Below are 27,666 nucleotides of genomic sequence, written 5' to 3'. Positions count from 1 at the left end.
TTATGTGTGTATATATGTATACACATGCACACATACAAATATACACACACAGATGTGCATACACACATATCCAAAGTAGACAAAAACTTCCAGTGGTCTAGATGATATATCACAATGACAGTTTATAAGAAGTGTGGCAACTTATTTCATGTTTTATTACCTCACTTTCTTTCTTTCTCTCTCTCTCTCGACCTATTTACTCTAATGTATGGATAGTTTGGGGTTTTTTTCTTTAATTTTGTCTACTATGTTAAAAAGCCCAAAAACACAAGAGGAAAAGCATAAGCACTGTAATGGTACAGTATCATAAATGACAGGAGTGCAAAGGTAGAATTATGTTCCAAAAAACGTCTCTGGTTGTAAACTTAAAGGATTGAATAGCACACCCAGCTACCTCAACACGCTTCTGTTCTCAGAATACACACAAAACTTGTACACTCTTAAGGAAGATACAGAAGCATTACAAATTTGAAAGCCCTCTGTAAGAGCCTGTTCTACTGTCCTAAGATCTCCCACCCTGAAAAGGCCTCACATGAATTTCAATATGCATATATAAGTACATGCAGGCACATACAACTAAACTATTATTATTGCTTGTGTTGATTTCTTTGTATACCAGATACCTGTGTGGACATAGTGACAATAATTCCCTTAACTGTCACACTTCGCAGCATAGCTTTAAACACCCTTCCTTTGCCTTAGTGATCAGACAACTCTCCTTATCATCATCATTAGACCATTTGCCTGTTTCTCATCCTCACGTGTAATGGTCTCTGTTTTTAACCCATTGTATCACCTATATTATCACATTTCTAAGGCACTTACCTATCAAAACCAGTGTGGACTTGAGTGTTAAAAAGTTCGCAAAGCCCAGAACTAACACGTCATGTGAATTTTCTACAGGCCTAAGTTGTACCACTCTCTGCTAATAGGGCCAAGACTAAAACTGTGAGACTGAATCAACAATACAGGCACCCTACACAAAAGCAAACTAACAGCGGGAAAAACTCAGCATTAAGATAAAAAGAAAATGTTTCCTGCAAGAAAATATGAAGCACGTAACAACATGAGCAATGCAGAAACAGCTGTAACAGACTAAAGATCTTACCACCCTTCAGTTATTAGTTCTCAGGGAGAGCTGGGACATAAAATAGTTGAAGCATTCAGCACCTACTTTATTGCAATGTAGCAGATGCAATTTCTTCTATTGTGGGGATTTTCACCTTCAGCTAAAACCACACAAGCTGCTGGGCTGAGAGAAATTCTTAGAGGAGTAATATTTTTTAACTTGGGAGACAGCTGACTGTGCTTCTACCACAGCAGAATGATAATCGACCTACACTCGTGGGATGTGCCCATCCTTCGCTAATATCACTTGCCTAAACAATGGCCTATCATGTCTGGGACAGGTGATGGTATAAAACAGCACAGTGCCAGAATGCAATGTCAGAAAATGAAAACCATAATGTCAGATAATGGATCATACTGTAATCAGTACAGAAATCGTGATGAAACAGGAAAGCTACTCCTTTCTACATGTTTTTGGGAGTTGGGTTTTGTGGTGGTTTTCTTTCTTGTTTGTTTTTGCTTTGTTTCAAAATACAACAGTAAAACTTCAAGACTTATCTTCCTGAACAAAAAAGATGAATTCTGAGCTGAGGACACGAGCAAGTGAATGACTGCATGACATCTGAAAACAGAACATATCAGGACATTGTAGTATTCATAAAGGCACTTTTCAAACACTTCTGATTTTGAAGATGCATTTTGTGGAAAAGTAGTGTTGTCATTATTTTGTGTGCTATGATAAAGGGACAGCATCCCTAACGAATGGTATGCAGACATTAGACATGCAAACACAGAAGAAAAGAGGTAATTTTAACAAGATTTGCGCAGGGTTTTCCATTTCATCAGTGCTGATCTTTGCTCAAACTGGCAAATGGTCACAAATTGAAGGGGAAAAAAACAAAACAAAAAAACTGATGGAATACCCATTGTCATCTTAGGATTTACAAACCTAATTTCAAACTGAATTGGTGCTTTGAAGCAAGCGTTAATTTTTCAAGTGTGTTGTTCAAATTCAATTTGATTTTCAAAGCCCAAATATTGTATTTGCATAATTTATTTGAATAGTCTAGAAAAAAATAATAAATCGACTTTGCTAGAGAATTTTCTAAATCAAAACAAAAGAAAGAAGGAAGGGAAAGAAAACGGTTACCAAGACTAAAAAGTTGGAGAAGGCTAAAATGGATACAGAAACGATGGAGAAAGCAGAAAAAAAGGGAAAGGGATGAAATACAGAAGGAGATTTAAAAGGAAAATAAAAAGAAAGAAAAAAAGGAGACGAGAACCCTGATTTCTAACCATCTTTTTCTTCTGTGTGATGAAGCTTGGATGGGTGTCTTCGGCAGGTGCGCCATTTACCAAGACGCTTGAAGAAATTCTCCTCTTCATCTCGCCCGTTGTCCAGGCCACCTCCTGGCCCCCCTCCTTCTGACAGCTTCACTGCACTGGTAAACTTCACCTGTGCAAAGTCAAAGGGCAGGTTAGGTTGTGCCATGCTACCCCTCTCAGTCTTCTTTGCTTAGACATAAAGCATCTAGGGAAGTGCTGTGGCACAGTGAATCACCATAGCTACACAAGTGAGTCTTACACATGTTGAAGTACTAAATCTTTTAATCTTTCTGCTTAAATGATCGGTCTGTTACAACAGGCTGTAAAGGCACAAAGGAAGCATAGAAAAATGTGGCTAACAGTTAAACCTTACAGGTATTTACAGGATCTGCAATTCTTTCTCCATGAGCAAGGACAGGCAGACAACTACAGCAGAGGTTTTTACCTAGTTATCTTCATGTCCTAGAAGGATGTCTGCAGGCAGCCACTCACATAACACAGTCACCCACATACCACAGCCACCACTACCACGTCCCTTGTGCAGAGAATCAGGCTCCAGCACCTAACAACTCACACCCTTTTTCTTACCAAGTAGCATTCTGCACTTCATTCCTGTTTCAGTTACACCTCCCTAACAGCAGCATGCACTGTTCTCAAAAACAGTCTTCACTCTTCACCAAATACTAACAGTGCTTCATTAAAGACTGTCCTCACTGATTTTCCAGTACTACACAGCACAGGACAAACTAGACAATACATCACAATAGAAAGATAACACTGGTGCACAAGTATAGCTTGTCCCCTGACTAACCCATCTTTATTTAAAGGCAGGAGGAAACGCTGCTGCTTTCTATAAAAAGCCTATAATGGAGCTAGAGGAGACAACATGCTGCAATTGCTGCAGAAGGCAATGCATCAGCACTTAGAGAGAGACACTATTTAGAAATCCTGCAACACAGATGGAATTGCAAATAGTGCAGCACCACCAAGCTGTTTCATAGAGGGATGCAAGTAATTGGCTGGTAGAAGATCAAACACATACTATTAAGTAGGAGCTAGTTTTTCCTACCATGCAAGGACTGAAGAACAGGAATGAGTAAAGAATGGGGAAAAAAAGTAAAAGACTTCCTTGCTTTCAGGGATCAGCAAGTGCTGTAACACCTACTGCCAGGACTAACAGCTTTCTCCTGGTCCTCACTCTGAGGACCCCTGGTACCTGGCTCAAATATCTATGATTTACTCTAACAAGAGGATTGACATTAAGAAGTTAGACTGCCTTACTCTGCAGAAGTGCAGTTTCAAACTGCCATGTGATCTGCTCTCTAGATTTATGTTACTAGTCAGTCACGTTGGGCTGCAATGCCCATGTTGAGTACAGCATTTCCTTGGGCAGGTGAAACAAGTCGGATCCTGTCCTTGTAAGGTCTCTGAAATGGAATCAAAGCACTTACCTTGGAACTCTGCCTGATGAAAGACAGACGGTCAACAGAGCTGATATCTAGGAGATCTTCCACCCCATCGGCCAGGCCAGACAGGGAAGAACGCTTCAGCCAGTTCCCTGTTGCAGATTAAGCTATTCAGAACAGTTCTGAAAATGCTTCCAAGGAGAACCTATTTATAAGCAATCACATCATACTTCTCTGAAATGGTTGTGCCAGGGTGTGGTAAAACAGGAGGTAAGAAGAAAGCAACCATGACATGTTACGTGTATTAACTACCATGCAAGGCCAGGTCTTGAGACTTGTAAATGACACATGCTTTATCTAAATGCTATTTGGATATTTCTCTTTGACAGAGAGGAAGAATGCTTGAAAGATTGAGGTGTTAGTCTGCTACTTTGGAGATCTCTTTTGCCACAGATATTGTTACCTTTGGTAAATTGCTTACTGTTCCCTTTGCTTTAGTTTTCTACCTATGAAATGGAGAAAGCAGCATCTCCCAGCTTCGATACAGAGAACATCAAGTAAACATACACAATAAGGAACTATGATAAAATACATTTTCTAGGAGATATATCTGTGTTTCTCCACACATGCAGTATGTATATAGAATAAGAACAGACATACATTTACCTATGGGGAGTTTGAGTTTCTTTCGAAGGGAGATTCGTCGAGAACGGGAACGGGAGCGTCTGTCTGTAGTGGTCCCAGAGTGAGCAGTGGTGCATTCAGATGTGTCCTGCTCAGACTGACTACTGGTATCGCTTGCTGCACTCTGTGATTTGAACATCTTTCGCCAGAAGTCCTTGCGTCCCAGAACGGCACCTTGGTTTTGTTCATCACTGGAAAAAAAAAAAGATGAAAAACATGAACTGAACTTCAGGGAAATCTGGATGCTCAGGGCAACAAGGCCTCCTCCAACAGCCCCGTACTGATCTCTCTTGCTACATTTTGAATTCCAAACATACTCTTCTCAGTAGAACATAATCAAATTGAGCACATAAAACATTGCTCAAGGTACAAATTAAGTATCTTTTCCACTCTGAAGAGTTCACCCACAGAATGGGTCCTTCCAATTTTCCAATTGCACAACTGAAAACAGCACATCGTCTTCTATAGACCAAAATGACTTGCACTGGTAAGACTACACTGGTGCTTTCTACAAGCATGTGTACTGGAATAGCTTTAGGACATCATGATAGTTTTTCTGAACCTGCTGGAGCCTCACTTATTATTAACTTAGTGCAACGGGAACAGAATATTTTGCTATACTCTTGCAATCTCTTACAGCTGTGGCAGTGCCTAGAGTAGAACAGCTTGCTTCAATTCTGCATAGGAACCAAAGGCTTTCTGTTATCCTTGCAGTCCCAGCAAAGGACAAACTTTGCAGGCTTAGTTAACGCACAAGAAATGTATAGAGCTTTGGCATTCGCACATCTCAAAACACTTTAGCAAGACATAGGTACTCAAGGCCCAAAGAAATTAAATGATTTGTCCAAAGTAACTCAGGAGAGCAGTAGCTATTCACAAAACTTTCTGAAATCCTTAAGTAACAGAAGCTTCAAATGTGCAACGCTTAACTGCAGGTTGGTTCACTTATTAAAGAAACTGGTAAAGCGCCTCTACTATTAAGGGAAATGCAACAGTTTTAGAAGACTATGGGGCCAAGATCAATTCTTGAGGGGCAAAAAAGGAGTAATATCTCTTAGCAACAACTTAGAATTTGAAAATAAATTGAGCCACCCCCCCCAGAAGGATAAACAAAGCATCATGAATAGCTGATCACAGCTCCGAGGACTTTCCGCCATCTTCAAGGTTATGACAGTAAGTGATATTGACGAGTTACTATGGTGTCTTTAAACAACCTCAGGTTGTTGCCCATGAAAATCAAGCTGATTTCAGTTGGCAGCACCGAAAATAGGCATCACCTTGATGCAACCAGCAGGTCATAAAACTTCCAACACATTTGTTGCATCATCCAGGGAGACAACTCTTGGATGTCCTCCCAGTTTGTACTAATCCTAGACAGAAGCTGCCAGCAATAACATAACAAAATAATATTTACTTACTGTTCTGGAGTTTGCATTGGGCGGCTTGAAACGTAACTGCGACATTCATCGGGTGCAGCTGATGCCTGACCTTTGTCAATGATGACACTTCCCATCTCAGATCTATACAGACAATGTAAATCATCAGATACCATGAATGGATGGCTCATCTCATGCTCATCACATCGCTACGTGACAAGGAAATCAGTGCTGCTGAACAATCAAACAGCTTTTGGGATGCACTCTCAGTTTACTTAGTGCCTCTCTATATATATATCACCTGAAAAAGGCAATAGCCCTGAGAACGTCTGAAGTTTTTAGGCTTTCAACATTCATAATCCTTCTTCCCAGCAAGCCTCAGAGCATGTTTCTTTTTGATAAGAAGCATGTCAGGATTATATTTTTTCAGGGACTTGTTTTGCATACGAAGGTTTACCTGTCAGACAAAGAACACTAGTCTCCCACAGGATGTGACATACAATAAAAACTATAAACATACAGCACTGTGGGACTTGCACTGTGCTCTTTTACTTTTTTTAGCCTTTCCTCTTCTAGTGTTTCCATTGTTCTGTTTTCTTTAGACTCCTGTAGGAAAGGGTTAACATCCTTTGCTCCAAATCTATGATTGTTTCAGTTCATTACATTTTAAAGGAGGCTGCCACCACAGTGCAATTCTGTACACCAGGAACTAACATAGACTATGAAGACAGAATACACAAGCCCTTGGACTTTCTTCATTTGTATTCAGTGCATACACTCATATAGCCATATTCAAGCCAGTCGTTCACCTGTTTCTTTCCAGACACCAACCTTTTGCTGCCACAAGATTTCAGCTCTTGCTCCGTTTCCTCTGTTTTTTTTCCTGGTATTAACTTTTCAGCGCTGTCTAAGAGGGCACTGAGTGCCACTCTCCGAAAGACATTCCCATGAGCCTCCTTGATAAACTGAACAAGCTGACGGATATCACAGTACAAGCCCTGGGTAGGAAGACATAATGAAAAGAAAGATCAGTCTGTAGGTTGTAAAGAAGCAGTGAGAATCAATTGTTTCTAAGGTCATTCAGGAGGCAATTACTTCCTCTGATTGTTGTCTGATCTACTCTTAATGGACAAGGTTTGTGTTTTCCAGCTGAGAAAAGCTGCCACTTGAAGCACTTGGAAGAAACACACAAAGATCATTACTGTTATAGAAGATGATCTTCAGAGGCCTAAAGCGAACGTAGAGGTATCAGAGACTAGATGAGGAAGCTGCAAAAATGACTTAAGGCCTGTTTTATCCCATTTATAGCCCATAATCTAAAAAGGCATGAAAAAGCCAAAATGATGGGCTGGAGAGGTAAGCATAAAGGCCTTGCAAGCTTTGTTTCAAAACCAGTGGGTGTCTTGGGATTTTTCTTAATTACTTTAGAGCACTATATCATGTGAAGAGAGAGGAATGAGTCATTCCCCAACCTACTCGTACACTTATGGCTCTTTTTAGTTTTGAACATTCATACATAGCTATGACGTGAAAAGTCACCCGTACCTCTAAGGGTAAGAGAATGGACAGGAAGGCTTAAAAGACCTGGTTTTTCATCTGTGAACTATACTGACAGATATTGCATTATTCTAAAAACTCTCAGCAAGAAAGTGCATAGCCAGCTTTCAACAACAAAAATATTGCTATGTTCAACATATTCGACTAAACTGAGTTCATCCACTCTGTTAAACCTCTCTGGTCACACCCAAATGAAAAAGTAACTTTGCAAATACGAAATCAAGTACTTACAAGGTTTTCTGGACTGTGTAGCTCATGCGTGGTGGAAGCGCAGCGAGTGATCAATGACTTGAACATGGCGCTGACAATAATACCTTCTACATTCTGTGCCGTAGACTTGTTGTCCACTGTGGTGAAGTTATTGCCAAATCCAGCTTTGTCTGTGAAATTGAAGAACAAGCAAACCCCCTTGCTTAGAATGCTTTTAAAAAGACAACTTTACAATGCACGTTATGGTATTCAGATACACAGGACAAGGGCTAGTCCTCACCTAAAATCCTATCCTCAGATCTGGCAATCCCCCCTCACAAAAAAATTAGCAGAGGAGAAAACAAATGAAAAGGATATAATTTTCCCAGAAACAGTTGTATCTGTTGTCTTTTTTCTTGATAAGAGTGAGTCTGGCTTCTGTTTATCCGCATCTCTCACTTAAAATAAGACATTAAATTTGAACAATACTTGTAGCTTTTCTATTTATTACTTTAACTGAACATCTCCTATTCTTTAAACTGAAAAGCGACAATGGCCATGAGAAGACAGTCCTTCGAACTAGAGGAAGGCTGTTCTCGCAAGGTGCAAAAGAAAACCAAGCTGTCAAAGATTCAAAAAAGCATTACACATTTATAAGACAAGAAATATCCCAGTTTTATAAGGCGAAAGACTTCCCAAAATCTGCATGAGCTGTCACCTTTCAAAGCCTGGGAATAATTGGTGAATACTGAGGAAACTTCCTGTGAACATCTTTTGCATAAAAGCCTGCTACTCTTTTATTGATGCAGTCTCTGAAATGCCTGAGATCAAAGAGAATCTAATAGAGCTGACAGACTCCCCAGATACTGGGGAACTGCTATTTCTATTTTCTATTCTATAAACAGTGACTGTTAATTGCTGTCGCATGCAGTGACCAAGCAGAAACGTCCAGTCATTCTCTTGGCATCTGAAATAATTTTCCTAAAAAAATAAGTATACACTAACACACACTTACATTACAGCTATGCACATCTCCATGTTTATATTCTTGTTTATTCAATCTGTTCCTGCTATTTCCTGCCTCACCTGAGGCACCACAGAGGGTTTTAATGCTCAATTATATCCCCATTCAGAATAATCCACGGATTAAACAGGCCATTTCAGCCGGTTCCTGCTCATGCCATGAAGCAGAAAACCTTCAGCCTGAGGCATAACTGAATGAAAATAATTCTTTTGAAGAGCCATGAACAACAGGTAGGATGAATCAAAAGAGAAGCTTTCCATTTCAGGTGCACTGGGTGCTGCATGATCACTACATGTGATCACTAGGTGGTAAAATCAGATGAGTTTGAGCTCTGCTGGCCTGTGCTTGCTAGGAGTATTATCTGTTAAGTTTTGAGAATAGAAACTTCAGATAAGAACTTCTGATGCCAGACATACTTACTGTCTGTGACTGGCTCCATGCAGAATCCCAGTAAAGCATGAAGGAAATCCACCACATTATTAAGAGAATCTCTGTTCACATAATCCCTCATGGTCTGGCGGAACTGCATCCTAGCCAGTTTGTACAGCTTTGTGAGGCAGTTCTGAGCCTGAAACAACATCCGTCAAATCTAATCACATCAAATTACATGTGTAAGATACACTTATTGCAACTGGGTATTTTGAGGTCCTCTTTTGCTATTAGTCAATGCTCTGCCTTCCTATCTAAAGTAAACTTTGCCAGGAGCCAGAACATTTAGGTTCTGTAACAGAACACAGGTCTACCCCTGAAACAAACAAATTCAGCACAAGGGGAGAGTGGACTTCCATGTGTGCCACTGTTTGGAGGTGGTGCTAAAGTTTTTCTCAGCCATGTCTAAAGGACTCACCCCCCCCTCTTCCCCCTAAAGGTAAAAAGTCATTAAGCATGAATGAAATAAGAATGTACCACCTCTGTCAAGGTTTATTGCCTTGAAAAAATTTCTTAGATTCAAGCATCTGATTTTCAGCTGATGGCCCAGATCAAAGCCAGTTCACCTGCACCCAGTGATCAACTTATATCATTAGCTTCTTACTTAAAAGCTATTAGCATTTGATTTCCTATCAGAAAAGTACCCATCCCACTGGGGCTCCCTGTAAACTTGCATTAGCAAGTCTGAAATATCAGCTTTTACAGGGAGCATCAACTTCTCTGCTACCTACAAAAAGGTGCTTAGCTTTCCAATAACTCAGACGTGAGTTGTGCATGCAGCCAACACAAATGGCGCATGCAAAGCAGTCTGACTAGACAAACACACAGAGAGAACTGCAGACTTAGACATGTAGACATCTCTTCCCATAAAGACCCAGTTCAATAAGCCTGGTAGGAACTCTGGCTCCAAGAGACCTATTCATTTATGTATAATGTCATGCTCTGGACTAAACGTTTCGCTGGCTCAGCTCGAGCCTAACTGACCCCTAACCCAGCGTTCAAGCCAACTAACAGAGTAATGGTGACTGATACAGAGGCAGTTAATCCATCTTCAAACCATCTAGCTCAGATTCCAGCATCAAGTTACAGCTCTCCTGACATGGCTAAGGCCAACCAAAGCCACGCAGAAACACCTGGCTCCCACCCCCACAACGGATGGGGGTAAACTCTCATTACAGTCATCAGATTGCTTATCTGGTTCGAGCACAAAAGGCAAAGAGGCACTATGTGCTGGAGAGAATCTTTGGAAGGCTCCCATTTGACAGGGCATTGGACTGATCTCGGGGAGTCAAATTCTGGTTGAAATTCAACATCCGGGTTACATTCTGAGCACTTTCCAATGCTTCAGCTTGAGCACACCCTGAAGTACAATGAATCAGTGGTAACCAGCCGTCTTGTCCTTCCACAGAGCACGAGTCTTCTACTTACTTGCTGTACAAGAACATGCCTGCAAGCACAATGCACTTCAACTATCAGGACCTGATGAAGCAGCCCAGCAGCATCCAGTCGTAATTATCATTGGAAAGGTTGACATAGCTACTTAAACTCCAGGATTTAGATATGCAACCTAAAATAGCTTCACCTCTTGTAAACAGCATACTCTGGCGGAATTCCATCAGTGTAAGTGTCTTACACCAGCACACACGGGGCTTTGCTCCAGTATATTCATGACTTTTCACACAACCTTTGCACTGGGTGCTGCAACATACCCTGGGCCTCAGATGCACTCATAACAAATCCCAAGGTCCAGAAAGTTACATGAAAGTTGAAAATCTGCAACAGCTGGGCTGCAACACAGTCTATGTGCTCAGACAAAGAGAAACACATTTGTACTCAATACAATAAAAAGCTACAGAGGGGTCAGACAAATCTCAGCAGCTGACATCAGAAGTACAAGGGGGACAATTTAATGAGCTTAATTTTCTTACATTCTCCCGGAATACCTGGTGTCTCAGGCGATCTCCAGAGAGCCCTCGATGTCCTTCCCCACAACCATAGGCACAACCCAAAGACTTCACAATTTTGATAAGCATTGTGAGAGCCAGCCTATGGGTGCTGATAGATGGACCTTCATCCTGAATCACAGAAAGCTGGTGTGAAACCTTAGCAAAACCACTGGCTTTTTCTTAGCACTTTGCTTTCAACAAACCATAGCGCAATACTGCCCTCAGACACTGTTACAAAGTTGTAACTCTTAAAACATGTATTGCAATTACTTTCCAAATTAGAGCACCAGGCTCCTCTCTTTAAACGTCCTATAATAAGTTACATTACAAATGCAAAGCCCACTGACAGGATGCTGTACCATTCCCATCTACTTCAAAAAATTCTGCACGAAAACAGAGAGCTGGCTCACTTTGGCAGAAAAGCAACCATATTTTTTGCATATCTTTGGTATTACACTACCATGAGTAGTGACTTTGGTAGTGACTTAGGAGGCCAGCAACAGCTTTTCTTAGCCAATTCTCATAGCAATATTGAAAAAAATACGATTTCTGGTTAGCAAAGAAAACAAGCTGTCTTCAAACACTAAATTTTGGTTTTCTTTATAAGCTACGCATGATAAACCTTATAAAGAAATAATGACTGCTTTGCATTTTGATAGGATATTGAAAATGTCCCAGTAAGACTCACAAACTGCTTTTGGAGAAGTTACAGTGCTTGAATTCCCAATCATGTTTCTTCAGCACAAGTTTAGTGAGCACCAGAACAAAAGAAAGTAATTTGTGCAAAGAAAAAGGAAGGCAAACAGAAAGGCAACTGCATACAATTCTTACTTTGTCTTAACAGATATTATAGTTCATTATGGAGTGATACAGTGGGAAGCAAAACACACCTTCTCTTGTTTTTTGTCATTCTTCTCATAAGGGCCTCCTCCTCCACCACCTCCGTCACTTCCTCCTCCACCGCTTCCACCGCCTCCTTCTTCCCCTCCATCTCCAGTTCCACTGACAGGAGGAGGCCCAAATCCACAAGCCGAACCTGCAGAAGCTTTAAGTTGAAAGGATCCTTCATTTGGTCTCTTTTCAGGGGCTTCATTTTCTTTGTTCTCACTCTTCCTCCGGACTTTCTCTACCGATGGCACAACCCCAAGCTGAAGCAAGCACTCCACAATGTTCAGTGCCACATCACAAATCCTGGAGCTGATGTCATGGTTCAGGACCAAGTAAACAGCCTTCAGAACTACCTGGTAGAATAAAACATAATATTTAAAATTAGTCTTATTTTTTCTCCTAGTACTTTTCAATGCCTGGAAATTCTAGTCATAGACTAAAGATTCATTATAACAGGCAAAGTACAAACTCGGAACAAATAACAAAACCCTCAAACCCAAGAGCCTACAAACTAGGTGTAAAAGAAGAAACGACAGGTTGGGCACAGTCAGGCAGAAAAGGAAACCATGAGATGACATCTGTGAGCCTGAGAACACTGCCTCAGTGCACCAGGCATTGTCAAGTCATTAACAGGAATGAAGAAAGGGTGAGTTTTAAGGTGCCATCGAGGTGCTGTTCAGTTTTACACTGTTTTACAGGAAATTCAGTGCATGCTTCAGGAACACAGCAATTAAGTAATATCACTTAAGATTTGATGTGTGCATTAAGGCATGCACATGCACTCCTTGCAAGGAGTAATAGGAGTTGCGGCATCTCAAGGGAGACTTTTAGGATATGCACAAATGTATCTGACTGACCTTTATGTACTGCTGAGAGAAGTCATATAAAGAGGTGGAGGAAAAGCCCATCAAAACCCTGATCTCAATGGTACCACTACAGTGACAGAAGAGGGACCTGGCTTTCCTCATTCCTTGCCAATTACCGAGAGATCCAGCATGCCGTTCTTGTGGACAAAGTTGTTGGTTCCATCAATGTGATCCGTATCCTCTAAGCAACTGTAATTGATGCATGAGTCTGTCAGGCTCCGTGGGAGGTTGGCACACGCAAGAGGCTCATGGGGCATCTCAGGGATAGGCACCTGATTGCAAAGCTTCCTCATGTGCTCACTGAAGAAATCAGCATAGCCCACATTGAATGAAGCCAGGGTAGTGTTGAAGGTGGCCACAGTGATGGTAGAGATCTGGGACCGAACTGCAGGGAACAAAACAACTACCTGTGAATTTCCATCTCCAGAGTTAGAAAGTGGCAAACTGAGGCTGTGCTTGTTTACAAGTAGGGTGCAGCTCTCATTGCAACTTGCAGCGCTGAAAGACAAGACAGGTTCCTAATTCCTATATGGGTGCAAGGGTGAAAAGCATAAGTTAATTTCTTCCTTTAAGCTACTGCAAATTAGAACCCAAGATTACTCAACTCAAGCCGTACAGTTACGTACGTGGCAGTATAAACTGATCCAAGTCTACAGGGCAGTTAAAATCAAGAAGTCCAGACAATTTAAACTTAATCCAAAACGAGGATTATGTTTTGGATAGCCTTGCTCCCCATACTGGTACAGTGTCTAGTCTCAGAAGCAGGATCACCACAGCAAGGGAAAGAATAATCACTCAGCAGCTCAATACAGGAGTGAAGGTAGGTTAGCAACATCAATTTAAAATAGCTTTCTTGGACTGGCTTGAAAGATTTCACCACACCAGTTGAGAAAACAAAAAGGTCTACCACCACCTGCAATAGAACATCACCAACATTTGAAACTGACTGATGAGAAAGGTAACATGGTATCAAAGTTCAAGGTACCCAGAAAAGGACACAACGACACAGCTAAGTCTAAATTTAAATTGGCTAGCTCAGGTAGAGACAGCATTTCAGCAACATAGACTAATTCTCATTAAATGCTCATGCTGAACTCTAGCACACAGTATGAGTAATTTCCTAAGCTTAGCACTTTGTAAACAGGTCTGTAAACTCAACAGTGTAGCAAAATCACATGTCCCACAGCGCTGATTGGCTCATATCCCTCAAGACAGTATGGCAACAGCACTAAGGAATAACAACAAACTTCTGCCTAAGGCTACTTACAAGGGTTTAATTAATAAAATAACAAAACTCGTAACCTTCAAGAATTGACTCAGCAATGGACTGGCTACATTTTGAAAATAACTTGTAAGAGTGGTGACTACATGCCTGTGCAGCCTGTGTGCAACTCTGCCAGCACCAAACCAGCAGTTTCCATTAAGAGAATTGTTCTAAGGCCAACGGCAGTGCATCAGCCTAGACTACAAACTGGTTGATGATCAGTACAGAAGTAACTGCTGTACCCAATGGAGCAGGATTACTTCCAGCAAGCATAACTTCTCAGTGGCAGTCGCAGACACCTGCATGTTGAAGATGACAACAACGGAAGTATGAAATTAGAAACTCCATTCCTGAGTTACCAAGTTTGATGACTACACAAGGGTAACTATTTTCTGTTCCAGTGAGGTTTTGCTTAGTTTAACAAAAATCCACACCCAAAATCTACACAAAATATCTTTGTTTATGTACTGAACTTCTATTTCATTATCACTGACAGAGCTGACTGCTGGATGGGACTCAGAGCCCAAAAAGGAGAACTAAGGACTCTTCATTTACATCGATGGATGCCTACAGCAAGTGTGTCCATGACTCTTCTTCAGCATCTACACAGGACATAGCTAATTCTTCACCTCTGATTTTCAGTGTATCAGCCAAACAAAAAATGTCTATTAGCAAATTTCTCCTGGCCAGGGAAATTAGACAACAGGTGGGAAGGTAGGAATGACCAGAATGCTTGGATACAGTCGGCCACAAAAGAAATAATAGCTAACATTTGCACTTAATCTTCAACTACAAAACATCTCATTTTAAGTTGGAAACTTCCCCTGAGAACAGTGTAATTTGTCCTATTACTTAAATAGTTGCAGCACAATTGTACCTTAGGTACAGCCAGTGTAGCAAGCATTACATACAACTAATTTTTAGAAAATATTTGGCTACAAAGCTGATGTGGTATGTGGGATTACTCTTCAACAGAACAAATGCTGATCATGTATACACACTGCATAAAGCTGATCCAGGAGCAGAACTTTGCTCAGAACCACAGGGCAGGGATAAAAGAGATGTAGGCATACTAAATTAGAGCTGATGCAAATCCATTCTCTTTCAGACTTATCACAATCGCTGTGCTAAAACAGAACAAAACTTTGATAGCTCCCAAGGCGACAGTACATAAAAATGTGAATATCCTTCTTGGTAAGCAGCCTGGCAGCTACTGCAGACAGACTCTGCCCTGCTCCATGGGGCGTGTGATATTCTCTTCCCTCTCAAAGGTTTAAGGTTGCGCTTGCCACAGCTGAGGCCTAATCTCTACGGCCAGGTTTTGCTAGCAGCACTACAAAGCAGGGAGAACGATTTGCTGTGCTTAGGCAGCAGGAGTAGTGCCAGCAAAGCCCTCTGGTGCAGATAGCTCTGCTGACAGAACTTTCCATGGCATAGCTAATGTTGTTTAACAAAGGTGGAGCTGTTCTGCCGACAGAAAGACTCTTCCTTATGGAGCAGACATCATCCCACCAGGGGTTCTCTCATTGTGGCCATACTGCTATTGCTAGTTCTGCAGAAGGCTCCAAGACAGATGGGCCCAGGATGACTGAGCAAATTTCAAAGCTTGGCTTCTGTTCTGAATTAAGAGAATTAAGAAAAAAGTGTATTTTTCCAACACAGCTGAAGGCTGAGACGAGGCACAAAGCTCCCATGAAACCAGCGAAGTGATACTAAGTTCCTGTCCAAATTCATGTACCCATGTACTGTTAAAGTAAAACACAAACAAACAAAGCTAAAAATCCCCACCACCACACCAAAAGCTAATGGCTGCTTATATACATATATATATACACACACAGACGTATAGTAAAGAGCATAAGATAAACATGAAAAGCTCAGAAAATACTTAAACACTGAACAAAAAACAGGTGAAAACAATTAGTCATATACTTATACGTGGAAACATTAACATTTCCTCAGCTTCCTGGAGTTCATATTTTAGTGAAATTTTTCTTCCTTGATGCGTTAAATTTACCTTCTTTGACTGTGTTCTCTCCATGGCTGTTTGAGTGGTCAGGCAGATCAGAGACAAGAGTGTGGTGAGAGTGCGAGTGCCTTGCACTCAGGCTTTCCATTTCTGTTGCTGTGTCAGAGCTCCCCCGTCTGGTGAACTTTCCTAGGGTGAAGACAAGAATTTGATACTAAGTTTACAAATCTGAGAGGTTCTTGGAGACTGAGAGACACTCACTGAAGACAGAAATGGAAAGGTTGGAGTCAGAAACCATGGCTTTCCAGGACTCTGTGAAGTTGCAACAAAACAAATTTAAATGGGATATATTGCAGGGGTTCACTGATGTAAAGATTGGCAAATTAATGAGAATAATGTCTACTGTCTCCAAGAGAGGATGTGAGGATGAAAATACCTGACATTAAAAGTTTGTGAAAAAGAAACCATGCCTAGTGTCTGTTCAGTGAACTTGGAAGCTTGGAGGAACCAATATTTAAACACTGCATCTTTGTAATACCAAGATAGGGAAAGCTTAACTACCTGAAGCAATACTCTATTTAAAATCCAACAATCACTTGAATAGAACAGTTAATAGTCTTTTCTATGCTTCTAATGACTACAGCGCTGCTTCTCCAGAGATTTCTCCATAGAAGAAAAGGATGCAGCCATTCCTTGAATCTAATTTAAATTGCAGTTGGATAATGCAGCTTCACGTGTAATGGAGTGGTATGGCCACAACTACCAGTTGCTACAGTAGCTATTATTACCATTATATGACTGTTTTCAGAGACAAAGTGAAGCATAAGTCATTCAAGGTCTGCTGTCAGCACAGTTGCCAATTCTGTGAACAGATATTTAATACTGAAACCAGAACAAAGGACATAAGGTTGTAATAGGACAGACAAAGAAACCAAAAGCCTCTGCTGTTCTCTAAATGTTCAGGACAGGAACAATAGAGAACGTGGAGCAGAGATAACAGTGCCTCACCCAATATGGTAGTTTGCCACCCGCCTCTCTCAATGCCACGCCGGTCCTCTCCAATTCCAGAAAAACTGCCGAATGAAAAAGTGCTCCGAGTGGGCGAAACATCCAAATGGTCCTCATGGAGAAGGAAGGGCATCCCCATTCTCCGCTGACGCTTCTTCCCAGTATGGTGGAAAGGAATTGACCCTTTCCGTTCACGCTCTCTGTCCTCTTTGCGGCTTTTAAACTGCAGGAGGAAGAAGAGCAAAGATGAGAGCAGGTAGAGGACTCGAGGCATTTAATAACCAATAGGGGGGAAAAATTACATCAGCTATCTGGCCCAACTGTAACCTTCTGCACTGAGCTTTTTGTCTTGGTCATTCATCCTCAAAGGAACTCTCTGAACTCAAGGACAATAGTAATACTTCAAGGAAATCTGTTTTAACATAGGCTGGGATGGATGCCCTTGAATAACCATACAACATCGTCTGATATAAGAGGTAATTTTGCAGAGCCTACAAAACTCCGCTAAATATCTTGGATGGATGCAAACCCATTACATTAAGAATGTCAGAAGAACTTTACTTGAATTAGCTGGAATTACAGTGAGCACCAGTAAATCTGGATGTTGTTTGAGTATCCTCCCCACATACAGTTTCAGCAAGACACACCTTAGAATAACGGTTTCAGTAATGTGATTTGAATTTATGCATAATACCTAAACAATAACACATAATAGTCATCTTTTGTCATAGAGTAATATCTCCTAAACAGCATGAGCTCACAGTCCAAACAGACCTTCAGCTGCTACTTACCAGGACATTCAGACACTGAATCACTGGTAAACTAATGCAAAACTTTCTTCTGCTTACCTTTTTGAAAATGTTCATCCCCAGATCTGTGGAGAGATCTGGAACTGCTGGTCTACGCAAGTTCGTCAGTGAAACCTTGGAAAACGCTTCTGTGCTTAGTGATTTTTCTTCCTCATTACATTTCATTGTGAGATCCTGCAGCTCCCAGAAGAAGACAACAAGCACAAGGAGAAATAGAGGATAAGCAGCTTAATAAAAGAAGTGCTTCCAAGAGCTCTCATTGGAGGAGCACTGTAAAGGAAAAAGACCTACTCATCACAGAAAACATTATTTACACATTTAAAGAAAAACAAAAAAAAATGTTTAAAGACTCCTTTAATTATTGATCTTGAGTAACATTTTTGTCATTGAGGAAAACAAAAATAAATGAGTGAGACACTGTGCTGCCAAAGACAGACTCAAGCATCACTGTCAGCATGGACAGTAAGCACAGCAGACCCGTGGTCAGCCAAACCTGATTCTGATTCAAGGCATGACACTGAGTGGCTGATTATCTTCCCAAGGCCTTGGCTTATATTCATATGCAATCACAGGAACCACTCTTTGCACAATGCTTTAACATGTATGAGAATCTGCCCTTACTACTGCATGCCCATAATCGCGTGTTTTGGAATTAAGCTGCAATAAGCAGCGTGATCACCTCAAGAGGTTTTATTTGCAAAAATACTTTAATTATACAAATTCATAAGTATATGACTCTAAAATTTACAAGCCCTTTTGTGATGCCACAGTGGGATATTTTGGCAAAGGGAAGGAAGACACACCTTTAATTGTATTTATCTACTAAAAAAACCTAAGATGTCAACACTAGTAAGAATCCTGCACTTGTAATACAAGTCCTCCAAGATCCTTCCACACCGTGCTTCTCATATTTGTTCAAGCCCGTATAACTTCTGCACCACACCTCCCAAGACAATGAAAACTTTGAGACTAATTTACCAACAGTTCAGTAGAGGGCGCTCTGCTCCCCTTCTGCACGGAAAACACATTCCAGCTGCCTACTGCAAAGAAAGGCTTTGGTACAAAAGGTGGCATAAGCTCAGCTCCTGACCATCTGTTCTCATTAAACGATATGCTGCCAATTTTCATGAGATGCTTGTGCAGCTGACCTGACCAAATCCCCTTAGGATAATTTCCTTCTGCCTAAAAATCAGATTGTTTCTAATGGATATGGTCTTCTGCCTTGCTTCCTCATTAAGAAGATTGCGCTGAACAACTAGGTTGTGTTAAAAAACCTTTTCCCTTCCAGTCCTGACAGCTACATGCTAACAATAGATAAGAAGACTCCTATAGTATAGAAGACATAGCTCCTGGCCAGTCACATCCCAGCTCTGCAAACAAGTGAGCAGTTTTATGCTTATGAATTTTCTGCTAAAGCCAAGGATTCTCCAGAGCTGAAAGCTTAACAACCAGTTACAGAGTCTGCAGTACTGGGGTACTGGGGGTCAGACTTATCATGCTAATCAAAGACTACCCTTAAATCCTTCCTATTTATTTTATCAATATAAGAATGGAGGGAACACACAACAGAAAGAGTTCTGATTCATAAATGTCCAGTCACATTCGGTCAAGGTACGCTTCTAAACCATTTTAAAATACACTAAAGACTGGGGATTCATATGTAAAATCCATCAGACAGCAAACAAGGATCCAAGCCTAGATGTCTCTCAACAGTGAAGCCAGCAATTACTTCATATGGCTTGGTTCTTAGCTTTTACAGCTCTCTAGCTTCATCTGTCTGGAAAACATAGTGCCAATTTAATTCAGTTTCACAACCTTTTGTACATTGTTTACTAAATCAGTGTTCTATTAGGTGGCTTATGTTCACCAAAATTACAGAGTGAAGATGAAGATCTACCATGATACAAGCTACACAAATGCAACAAGACACAGTCCTAGCTGTGGTTAGGATGGACGTCAAGTGAGAAACACTACAGAAGCAAACTACAGAATTATCTTTGACCTACAGCATGGTATACAACTATCTAAAGAATCAAAATAGTCCTCCCTATGAAGATGATCTGTGCAGTAGATTATGTTGGTTTTACGGTATGCATAAGATGGACAAAAAAGCCAAACAGTATTGGAGCTGCTACTCTAGATCTTGTTCTGATTTCTATTGCCTTTGTTCTGCACAACTGTAAACCTAGCAGCTCACTAGTACTTTTTTCACTTCAAGGTATTGCACTTAAGACTCTCGCTTTTATATTTGTACTGCTGTGAGACACTACAGCTGCACTGGCCTAATGCTTAATTTAAGCTTTGGCTCTTCGCCCCTGCAATATTAGCACAAGACTAGAGGTTTGCGAGCCTCTGAAGGTCTCATTTCCTAGACCCGTCCTTATGCTAAATTCAATGCATATAGGTACAAAGTAGGCTTCCCTTAACACGCGTTGCTAGGTCTGAAATATGTTTGGATTCAAGTCAGCTTCTAGAGGAAGCTAGTATTAATTTTATTCACTGCAGCCAATACCCCTTTGCTAAGCAACATGGAGTGCCAGCATGCTGCACTGAATCTTTATCCACTTTGCTCTTCATTTTATTAGGCAATAGATGAAGGATGCTTCTCATGTTTTCTCAACACGTCACCAACTTCTTCAGCCCAAGATAATATTTAAAATGTGACTTCAGGCACACAGAATCCATCAAGAAGCGTGAGAGTTTTGCTGAGATCTAGATAAAGGAAGTTACTGATAAACAGCAGAACAACAAAAAGAACACAGGTTTTCCAGAAAATCTACCAGCCCCTGGTTTGATTTACACGTCACTACCTTTTTATCTTTAACCAGTTTAATCAGCCAACCACTACAAATTTAACCCACTGAAAAAGAGTGTCAATAGCTTTGAAAGCATATTCACCAACCTGATGACGTCTAGCTAGGAATCTAGATCTAGACCAAAAAAACAAAACAAAACAAGCACATCTTAAGCATATTCCCCATTCTTGACTGAGGAGCTGGTGACATCTCAAAGTACAATACTGTATGTTGATAAAAAGAAAACTCTCTGTCCTTTGGAGGTGGTTCTCTCTCCTCTGACTAGCAGGTGACTTGGGTGATGAGACTATTTAAGAACCTCAGCTAAGTGCCTACAGTCAGCTGGGATAAACTGTAGGGCCTGGGTGCCTCTGTGTTGCAGACTTCAGCCCTAAGAGCTGGAAAAATGAGTGAAATGAGTTGAAACTTTCAGTGCACAGAGGACTGTTTGACCTCCTCCTTCACAGCTGTTCTGCTTAACAAATTGGAAACCGTTTTAAAACAGGATTCCAGTTTGATGAAGCACAGTAAAAATACACAGGACTGACACAGAGGTTACAAAAAGCAATCAAAACTAGCCCTGGAGGGAAGAATGCCCTGGACAGAGTCCTCACATTTGCAGCTAGAAGGTACCCAGTGGAATTGCCAAATGGATTTAACAGAAAAATGTTAGTGAAGAACAACTGAGTAAAGGAATCTTTTGCAAGAGAGAAACATCTTGAAATAGCAAGAAATAGCCAAGTGTGTGAAAGGAGGTAAGTGTTTAAAGAAGAACCAACAGAATACTAATGCAAGCAGTGCCCTTGGAGGACAATCTCATGCACACTGCTGCTGTGTTGAGAACTGACTGCAGTGTTACTGCACTAGGAGCTACTGCATTCGTGTATAAAATACCTGGGCTGTTATAAGCAAAGGCAAAAAGACACGCACAAGAGTGAACCACATAAACAGAGTAATATCTTCCAGTGTACTGTTCTACTTAGCTGGCATTACCTCGAGGAGATGATATTAAAGGAGGATTTTCTGTACATGCACAACAATTCTATAAAGTCTCCTCCAAAGGTAGATGAAGACTAAATAGTAATTCTCCTCACCTGGCCTTTACAGGGATATGTCAAGCTTTCACAGGGATGAAATAGGCAACTGTTTATAGGAATATGTAATACAGATAATAAAGAACACTGCTGCTGCTGAGCCCTGAAAACCGTGAGTAAAAATGCGACTTCATAAAAAGCATAAGAATGGCAGTAGCACCCCGAGACTTAAAATGAGAATACTAACATTTGCATTGCCTATGCTTGTTCTCTGGCTGTACAGGATGTTTCACCCCTTACCATTATGAAATAACAGGCCAGAAGTTCCCAGAATACAACAAGCATGGATTAAAAAAACAAACAAACAACAAAAAAAAAACCCACCAAGAATTAATACCGAGAGTTATGAGTCAAAAAAGACATTTGACAGGAACATTAACAGCAGCTAGAGCCTTTTACTTGAGATGTGTCATAAAATGGAACTGCAAAAATAGAATCCTGTATTAAATTTTGTAAGGAAGTTCTACTAACTCAGTAAGTCAAAATTTGCTGTTAAAAGCCTACACGACAGGAAGAGTATGCAGTCTACAAGTGTTACAAATCAACAAGGAGATTAACTCAAACTGCAGCTGCAGCCCCTTTTCATCCCTGGATCAACCACGACCTATCCAAAACAAAACAATTAAGCTCTATGACAAAGATCTCTACTGCATCAAGGTCTGGAGTCTGGAGATCCTTTTCTAGCAAAACAGGGAATAAGTTTTGACACCTACTAGGACAGTTTGTCCACCAAGGCTTTGCTGACTAATATAAAGGTAGAAGTTATGCAAGAAGAATAACACCATGAGAAAAAGTAACCACATGGAGGGTTCACTGTCTCAGCTTTCAAAAGTCTACTCTGATATTTAACACAAGCATTAGTCTGGAGTGTGCAATGATGTACCAAGCACAATTCCTTTTCTTTTGAAGGGTAACATCAAAGAGAGCTCAGGAAAAGCAGTCTGATTTCTTCTGACAAACTTGTCAGTATATTCCTGCGTTAAAAACTAATGTTATCAGTATTCTCCCTAGTTTAATTATCACAAACCTGAAAGCTTTCAAGCTTTCAGCAATCACCAGCTCAGACTCTGACTCAGATTCCACCTCCAAACCCTTCATCAATCTCCACTTCTCCTTCTGAATCATTTCACATATCTGACCTCCGGGCAGTTTCGCCAAAACCAAAGCTGTGCTATTCATAGCCATCTGCCCTCCACTTCCCAGAAGCACCACACTGATTTCATACCCATGACAACTGCTTACCTGAGTTTTGTGGGTATTCACCAGAGAGGGTGCAGCAGCCACCATGGAGCTACTGCGAAGTCTCGGCAAAGGGGTGATCTCTGGCTCAGGTGGTTTCTCAGGCTTTTCCTGTAGCATGTGCCTCAGTCTCTGCAGGTAATACATCAGTGACCACTGTGTGCCCTCCTCAGACCAGTGAGGCTGCAGCAAGCAGCGCAGCACTGCCACGTCGAAGTAAGTGGCATAGCGAGATTTCTGGCACGGTGGGATCACCACGGACACTCTGTTCCAAAAAATAAGAGAAGACCTGTTAGTCACAAGGCTCCTAAGACCCTTCCTAGATACTGTGTTCTCTGAATAAAGAAAGCATAAGGATTGTGCTTTGTACATTCAGTGTACATTTTGTGTGCTTTGTACGTTCAGCTGCTCTTAAGGGGTCACCCAATGCCACAAAATTTTCTGTTACAAGAGAAACCAGTTCTGCCCTACGTAGCATGCTGGTTTGCTCCAAGAGATGCAAGAGCTCTCCTAAGAGGCCTAAAATGTAGCCAGCTGTAGAGAGCTGTAAGCTATTTGCATTCTCCTGCCATCTGCACAAAACACCAGGATGTGCACACAGCTGTGCCTGCTTCAGCTTGCAGGGATATTTGACACTGACCCTTTGGGACTAAAGCCTTGACTGAAGAAAGTGTTTCTGAAGACACGTAAACGGATATTTAACTTTCAGCTCCCTAGAGGGCTCAAGCACAGCCTTGTTTTGCGATAGATTTTTTTTTTCTTTTTTATTTGTTTAAAGGTGTTTTCTTGGGCAAGGTCGCTTTCTGAAACTGTGATTTGAAGATAAGCCTTTGGCATCTGTACTAACGGAATGATTTGTTCAGCTGGAAACAGACAACTCAGAAGCACGTGCTGTTCTGATACTGGTAATGAATATTTAGAAGCTGTTTACATTCATACACATCAGGCCTTAGCAGAGAACAAGCAGATAGGGCAGCTAAGCTAACTAACTATTTCGCCAGTTAAACTGATTCTCATGCAAATAAAAGCTACTGTGACAGTCACTGTTGCAAAAGGAAAACATTTAACTTTCACTACTGTTTTCCTACTATTCAGATAGGAATTATTTCCTAAGAGCTTGTAGCGTGCAATGTCCTCAGTACAGCAGTCTGTACACACAAACTCAATATAACTGTGGTAACCCTCATGAAAGACTCCAGAGATTCCAGATTTCGAAGATATCATCACATTTTCAAAACCAACCCTACAGCAATAAAGTGCCCCGACCTTTTTTCCCCATTTCTCTCCCAGTACAACTGTCCTGATCCACCTTCAGCACAGTCAGCAGCTGCTAAGAGACCAACCGTCAGAAAAGAAGCAGTGAAAGGAACTCAGAGGAACGGGAATCATATGGGAAAAGGTGTGAAATGCTGCAGATGAGGCAGGAACTCTGGAGACCCGTCTATATTTTTTTTGCCCATAGAAATACACAATCTGAACATTTCCAGTCAATGTCTTAGAAACACACCCCTGTGAACTGAATGATGAATTTTCGTGCATTTTGGATTCTATAAAAATCAAAACCACTTCCATGAATAGTGTTCTGAATCATTTGGGAGCTACAAGAACATCAAATATTTATTCTTCAAGCCATCTGCATTATCAGCTCTGCTAAACAACATGTGAACAGCGCTGGCACTATACTCCTACCTCCAGCTGGGTACCACCACATTCAGAGTAGAGGAGACCAAGGCCACAGTCCAACAAAGCAACAACTCTGACTAGTTGAACTCCTTTAAGAGCTCAGAGTGAAGCACACGCTTGAAGTGCTTTGCTGGGTCACTGTCCAGTGTCACAGATCTACCCTTTGCATCTAGGGTAGGTATAGGACTGGCAAAGGAGAAAGAAGTGTGCTGATGCTGCTTGGGATCACACAAACCTTCTAGATGTGCACATCTAGAACTCAAACCTGCAGGACTTGGTTTGCTGCCAGCCTCACAAGCTAACGCTGAAGGTAACTGGTGACTGCAGATCAGCCCATCTGTGTCAGCACATCACTAAATGTAATCTATGGACACCAAGTTCATCCCTAGTGGAGAATGGAGAATTTCACTGAGTAGAGCAGAGATAATTGGCCACGATCAGAGGAACAAGCCATTTTTGTATCTGAGGAACCAGAAACTAAACTCTGTGCTAATTTAGAAGGAAACATAGGGTTCATTTTCTCAGTTCCAAGCTAATTGTGACTGTAGGGAGAGTGGAAAGGCAGTCTTCCTCCAACCCAGGGCCCAAGGACAAAGAAATACTGCGGCTGTTGGTAAGCAAACTACATTTGTCCCCAAGTTGTCTGTTGCATGGCAACCAAAGCTCCCTGTACAGTTTTAACTGATCAATGAGTCCTGCAAATGAGGCGACATAATGACGCTCTCTTCAATGCCTGTCTGCAGCTCCATCTCTATAGCAACCACCAGATCCAGCTCAACAAACCAATCACCTGATTCAGTCTTCTTAAAAGGCTTTTTTTTTTTTTTGTACAGCTGTGCCTCTCTGAGCCACAGTGTTCATACACAGAAAGGCAGTCTTACGCCCAACTGCATTTTTACTGGCTCACATTAATACAAATTAAATAAAGAATCAGAATTGACAATGGGCTTGATACAGAATCCCAAGGGAAACTTCCTGATAGGATCAGAGCCATAGAGAGCAGCTATGCCCTTTCCACCAGGAAAATAGCACATCAACCCCATTTTTGAGAAAACCTAGACGTTCCTGGATTATATGCAGAAACCCACACCATCCCACATTTCTTCTGTTCCTGTAATGAAGCAATTTCGTAAAACACTATTTTGGATATGATGTTTCCTGAAAGAGACAAGCACCAGGACCAAAATTTTCATGAGAAGTTCAAGTGAGACACCTAAATCCAGAGACCTGAAAATATAGCTAGGCTTCCCTTCCTCTCCACACTCCCAAAAACACCCATCAGCTCCATTTACCTTATGGCAGTACTAAGTGTCCAGCATCACTGAAAACTTAGTTCTATCTTTATCTGCCTGAACCTAGAATAGAATGTCAGTGTAGTAGTGCCATGCTGGAAAACTGCAGCTTCAATTCTACAGGGCAAGATGGGAGGATGTTTTTATGCCTTCGCTTTCTTTTTAGTCTGCTTCTTTTGGTCAGGAGCCTTAAGGTAGCTATCTAAGCAACAAGATACAGAGAAGGTATAATGAAGGCAATAGACAAGATTGCAAAAATCCTTTGCTGGTAGGAAATAGAATTTTATCAGGATGAAGCCAGAAAACATACGAACTGCCTGAGACTGAATCCAGCTACAAAGAGCTGAACCTGCAGATTTGTTAGTCTTTTAGATTATGAGAAACCAGCACAGTAGAAAAGACCAAATAAATTGTCACAACAGACTAAGAAGAGATTTCTCAAATGTAAGAGGCACTGTGTGTCACCACTTCATTCAGCTCACAAAACTGAGATCAGCAGAGTTCAAGATAAACATCCAGCACCCTCAGAGTCCAATGACAACAGTCAATTCAAGATAAGAACTATGTCATTGAGTTACACCAATGTAACTGAAACAGTCTGTACCTGGGATGTGGAGTACCTCTCTCCTGAGAGGTTTGGGAGGACACGCTTCCTTCCAAGGAATTTCCACGATGACATGCTGAAACAGTAGGCTTTGGAGGTACAGAATCCGGCAGAGTCGTCTCACAGACCACCTGTAGTCCCTTTGGATAGTTTTAATAAAAAGAAGTAGTAGATAAACACACTGATCTCTCTTGTATTAGTCTTCTTACTGCGGTTTATGCTTAGATGACTATTACTTATAGCACAAAAATATAGGAAAAACATCAGGCCTCTGTCTTTACAGTATGAGGACCCATACCAGAAAAAGTCAAGACAGGGCTCTAACCCAAGAACAGACATAAGGTGAGGCTTCTATCCTGTAAGACAGGATATCACCAAGGAGATTAGGACAACTATATAAATACCCTTTGGTTTCTCTGAGGACAACTTTGAGAAACTTCAGGAAAATTGTGACTAACTCATTTCTGAACATGAATTACTTCAGGGTAATAAGCGCAGCTGCTGTTTCTGTATTCAGTTTCCTCTTCCCTCAACTTCTCACTCAAGCCCATCCGACCTCAGTACAAAGCTCACCTCTGTATGACCACTGTCCAGATTTGGGGATTCACAAGCCACACTCTGATTGTTGGTAGGAGAACTTCTTTTAGCTGAAAAAATAAAGTGAAATTTCACTTCAGAAATCAACTCTAATATTTTAACTGTACCAACTGAAAGGATGAATTAGAAAAACAAAAAAACCCAACCAAAAAGCAATGCAGTAACTCTCTCACAGGCTCCCTAGAATTAAACATGACCATTAAAACAAACAAACAACCACATTTATTTTAACTTTTGCACCTTATTTTCTATTGTATTTTCAACAGCTTTTTGTAATGAAAACCTCATTTCTATAAAAATAAATTTGAAATTGTATTTTATCCTAAGTGCATTTGGCATTGGACTGTGCTTTCCTGTGCACACTAGTGCACTTCACCTGGGGTTTCTACCTCCTCTTATTTCCGCATCTATTCAGCTTTCTTTCTAGGTAACCTCTCTCAGAATACACGACAGTTTCTAATTAGACAAATTTCTTCATCATAGATAGCATAGGAATCTCATACAGAAAGTTTGAGCAGTGATGCTGTAGAAGAACAAGGATATCACAGACACT

At 41.0% G+C, this 27,666-nt stretch overlaps 1 protein-coding gene across 12 annotated transcripts in view; it reads right to left on the bottom strand.

Annotated features, from left to right (window-relative positions):
• The window catches only part of UNC80 (unc-80 homolog, NALCN channel complex subunit), a 120,496-nt gene that overhangs the window by 78,955 nt on the left and 13,875 nt on the right, over nt 1–27,666 (bottom strand). For 5 of the 12 annotated variants that reach the window (XM_032446031.1, XM_032446027.1, XM_015867943.2 and 2 more), the window contains exons 6-21: nt 27,090–27,163; nt 26,517–26,656; nt 22,941–23,202; nt 17,849–17,983; nt 17,001–17,223; nt 16,041–16,181; nt 12,876–13,144; nt 11,896–12,246; nt 10,988–11,134; nt 9,051–9,198; nt 7,649–7,797; nt 6,692–6,858; nt 5,903–6,004; nt 4,461–4,675; nt 3,846–3,952; nt 2,365–2,524 (exon numbers count right to left, since the gene is read on the bottom strand). In XM_032446031.1, the coding sequence (XP_032301922.1) occupies nt 2,365–2,524; nt 3,846–3,952; nt 4,461–4,675; nt 5,903–6,004; nt 6,692–6,858; nt 7,649–7,797; nt 9,051–9,198; nt 10,988–11,134; nt 11,896–12,246; nt 12,876–13,144; nt 16,041–16,181; nt 17,001–17,223; nt 17,849–17,983; nt 22,941–23,202; nt 26,517–26,656; nt 27,090–27,163 (2,790 nt within the window). The remainder of the gene's footprint in view (nt 1–2,364; nt 2,525–3,845; nt 3,953–4,460; nt 4,676–5,902; nt 6,005–6,691; nt 6,859–7,648; nt 7,798–9,050; nt 9,199–10,987; nt 11,135–11,895; nt 12,247–12,875; nt 13,145–16,040; nt 16,182–17,000; nt 17,224–17,848; nt 17,984–22,940; nt 23,203–26,516; nt 26,657–27,089; nt 27,164–27,666) is intronic. The other 7 variants (XM_032446032.1, XM_015867944.2, XM_032446033.1 and 4 more) reach the window with 5 other exon arrangements.

This window comes from Coturnix japonica, chromosome 7 (assembly GCF_001577835.2).
Source record: "Coturnix japonica isolate 7356 chromosome 7, Coturnix japonica 2.1, whole genome shotgun sequence".
In the NCBI taxonomy this organism is placed as follows: domain Eukaryota; kingdom Metazoa; phylum Chordata; class Aves; order Galliformes; family Phasianidae; genus Coturnix; species Coturnix japonica.
This window is presented reverse-complemented; position numbering and strand designations above follow the sequence as displayed.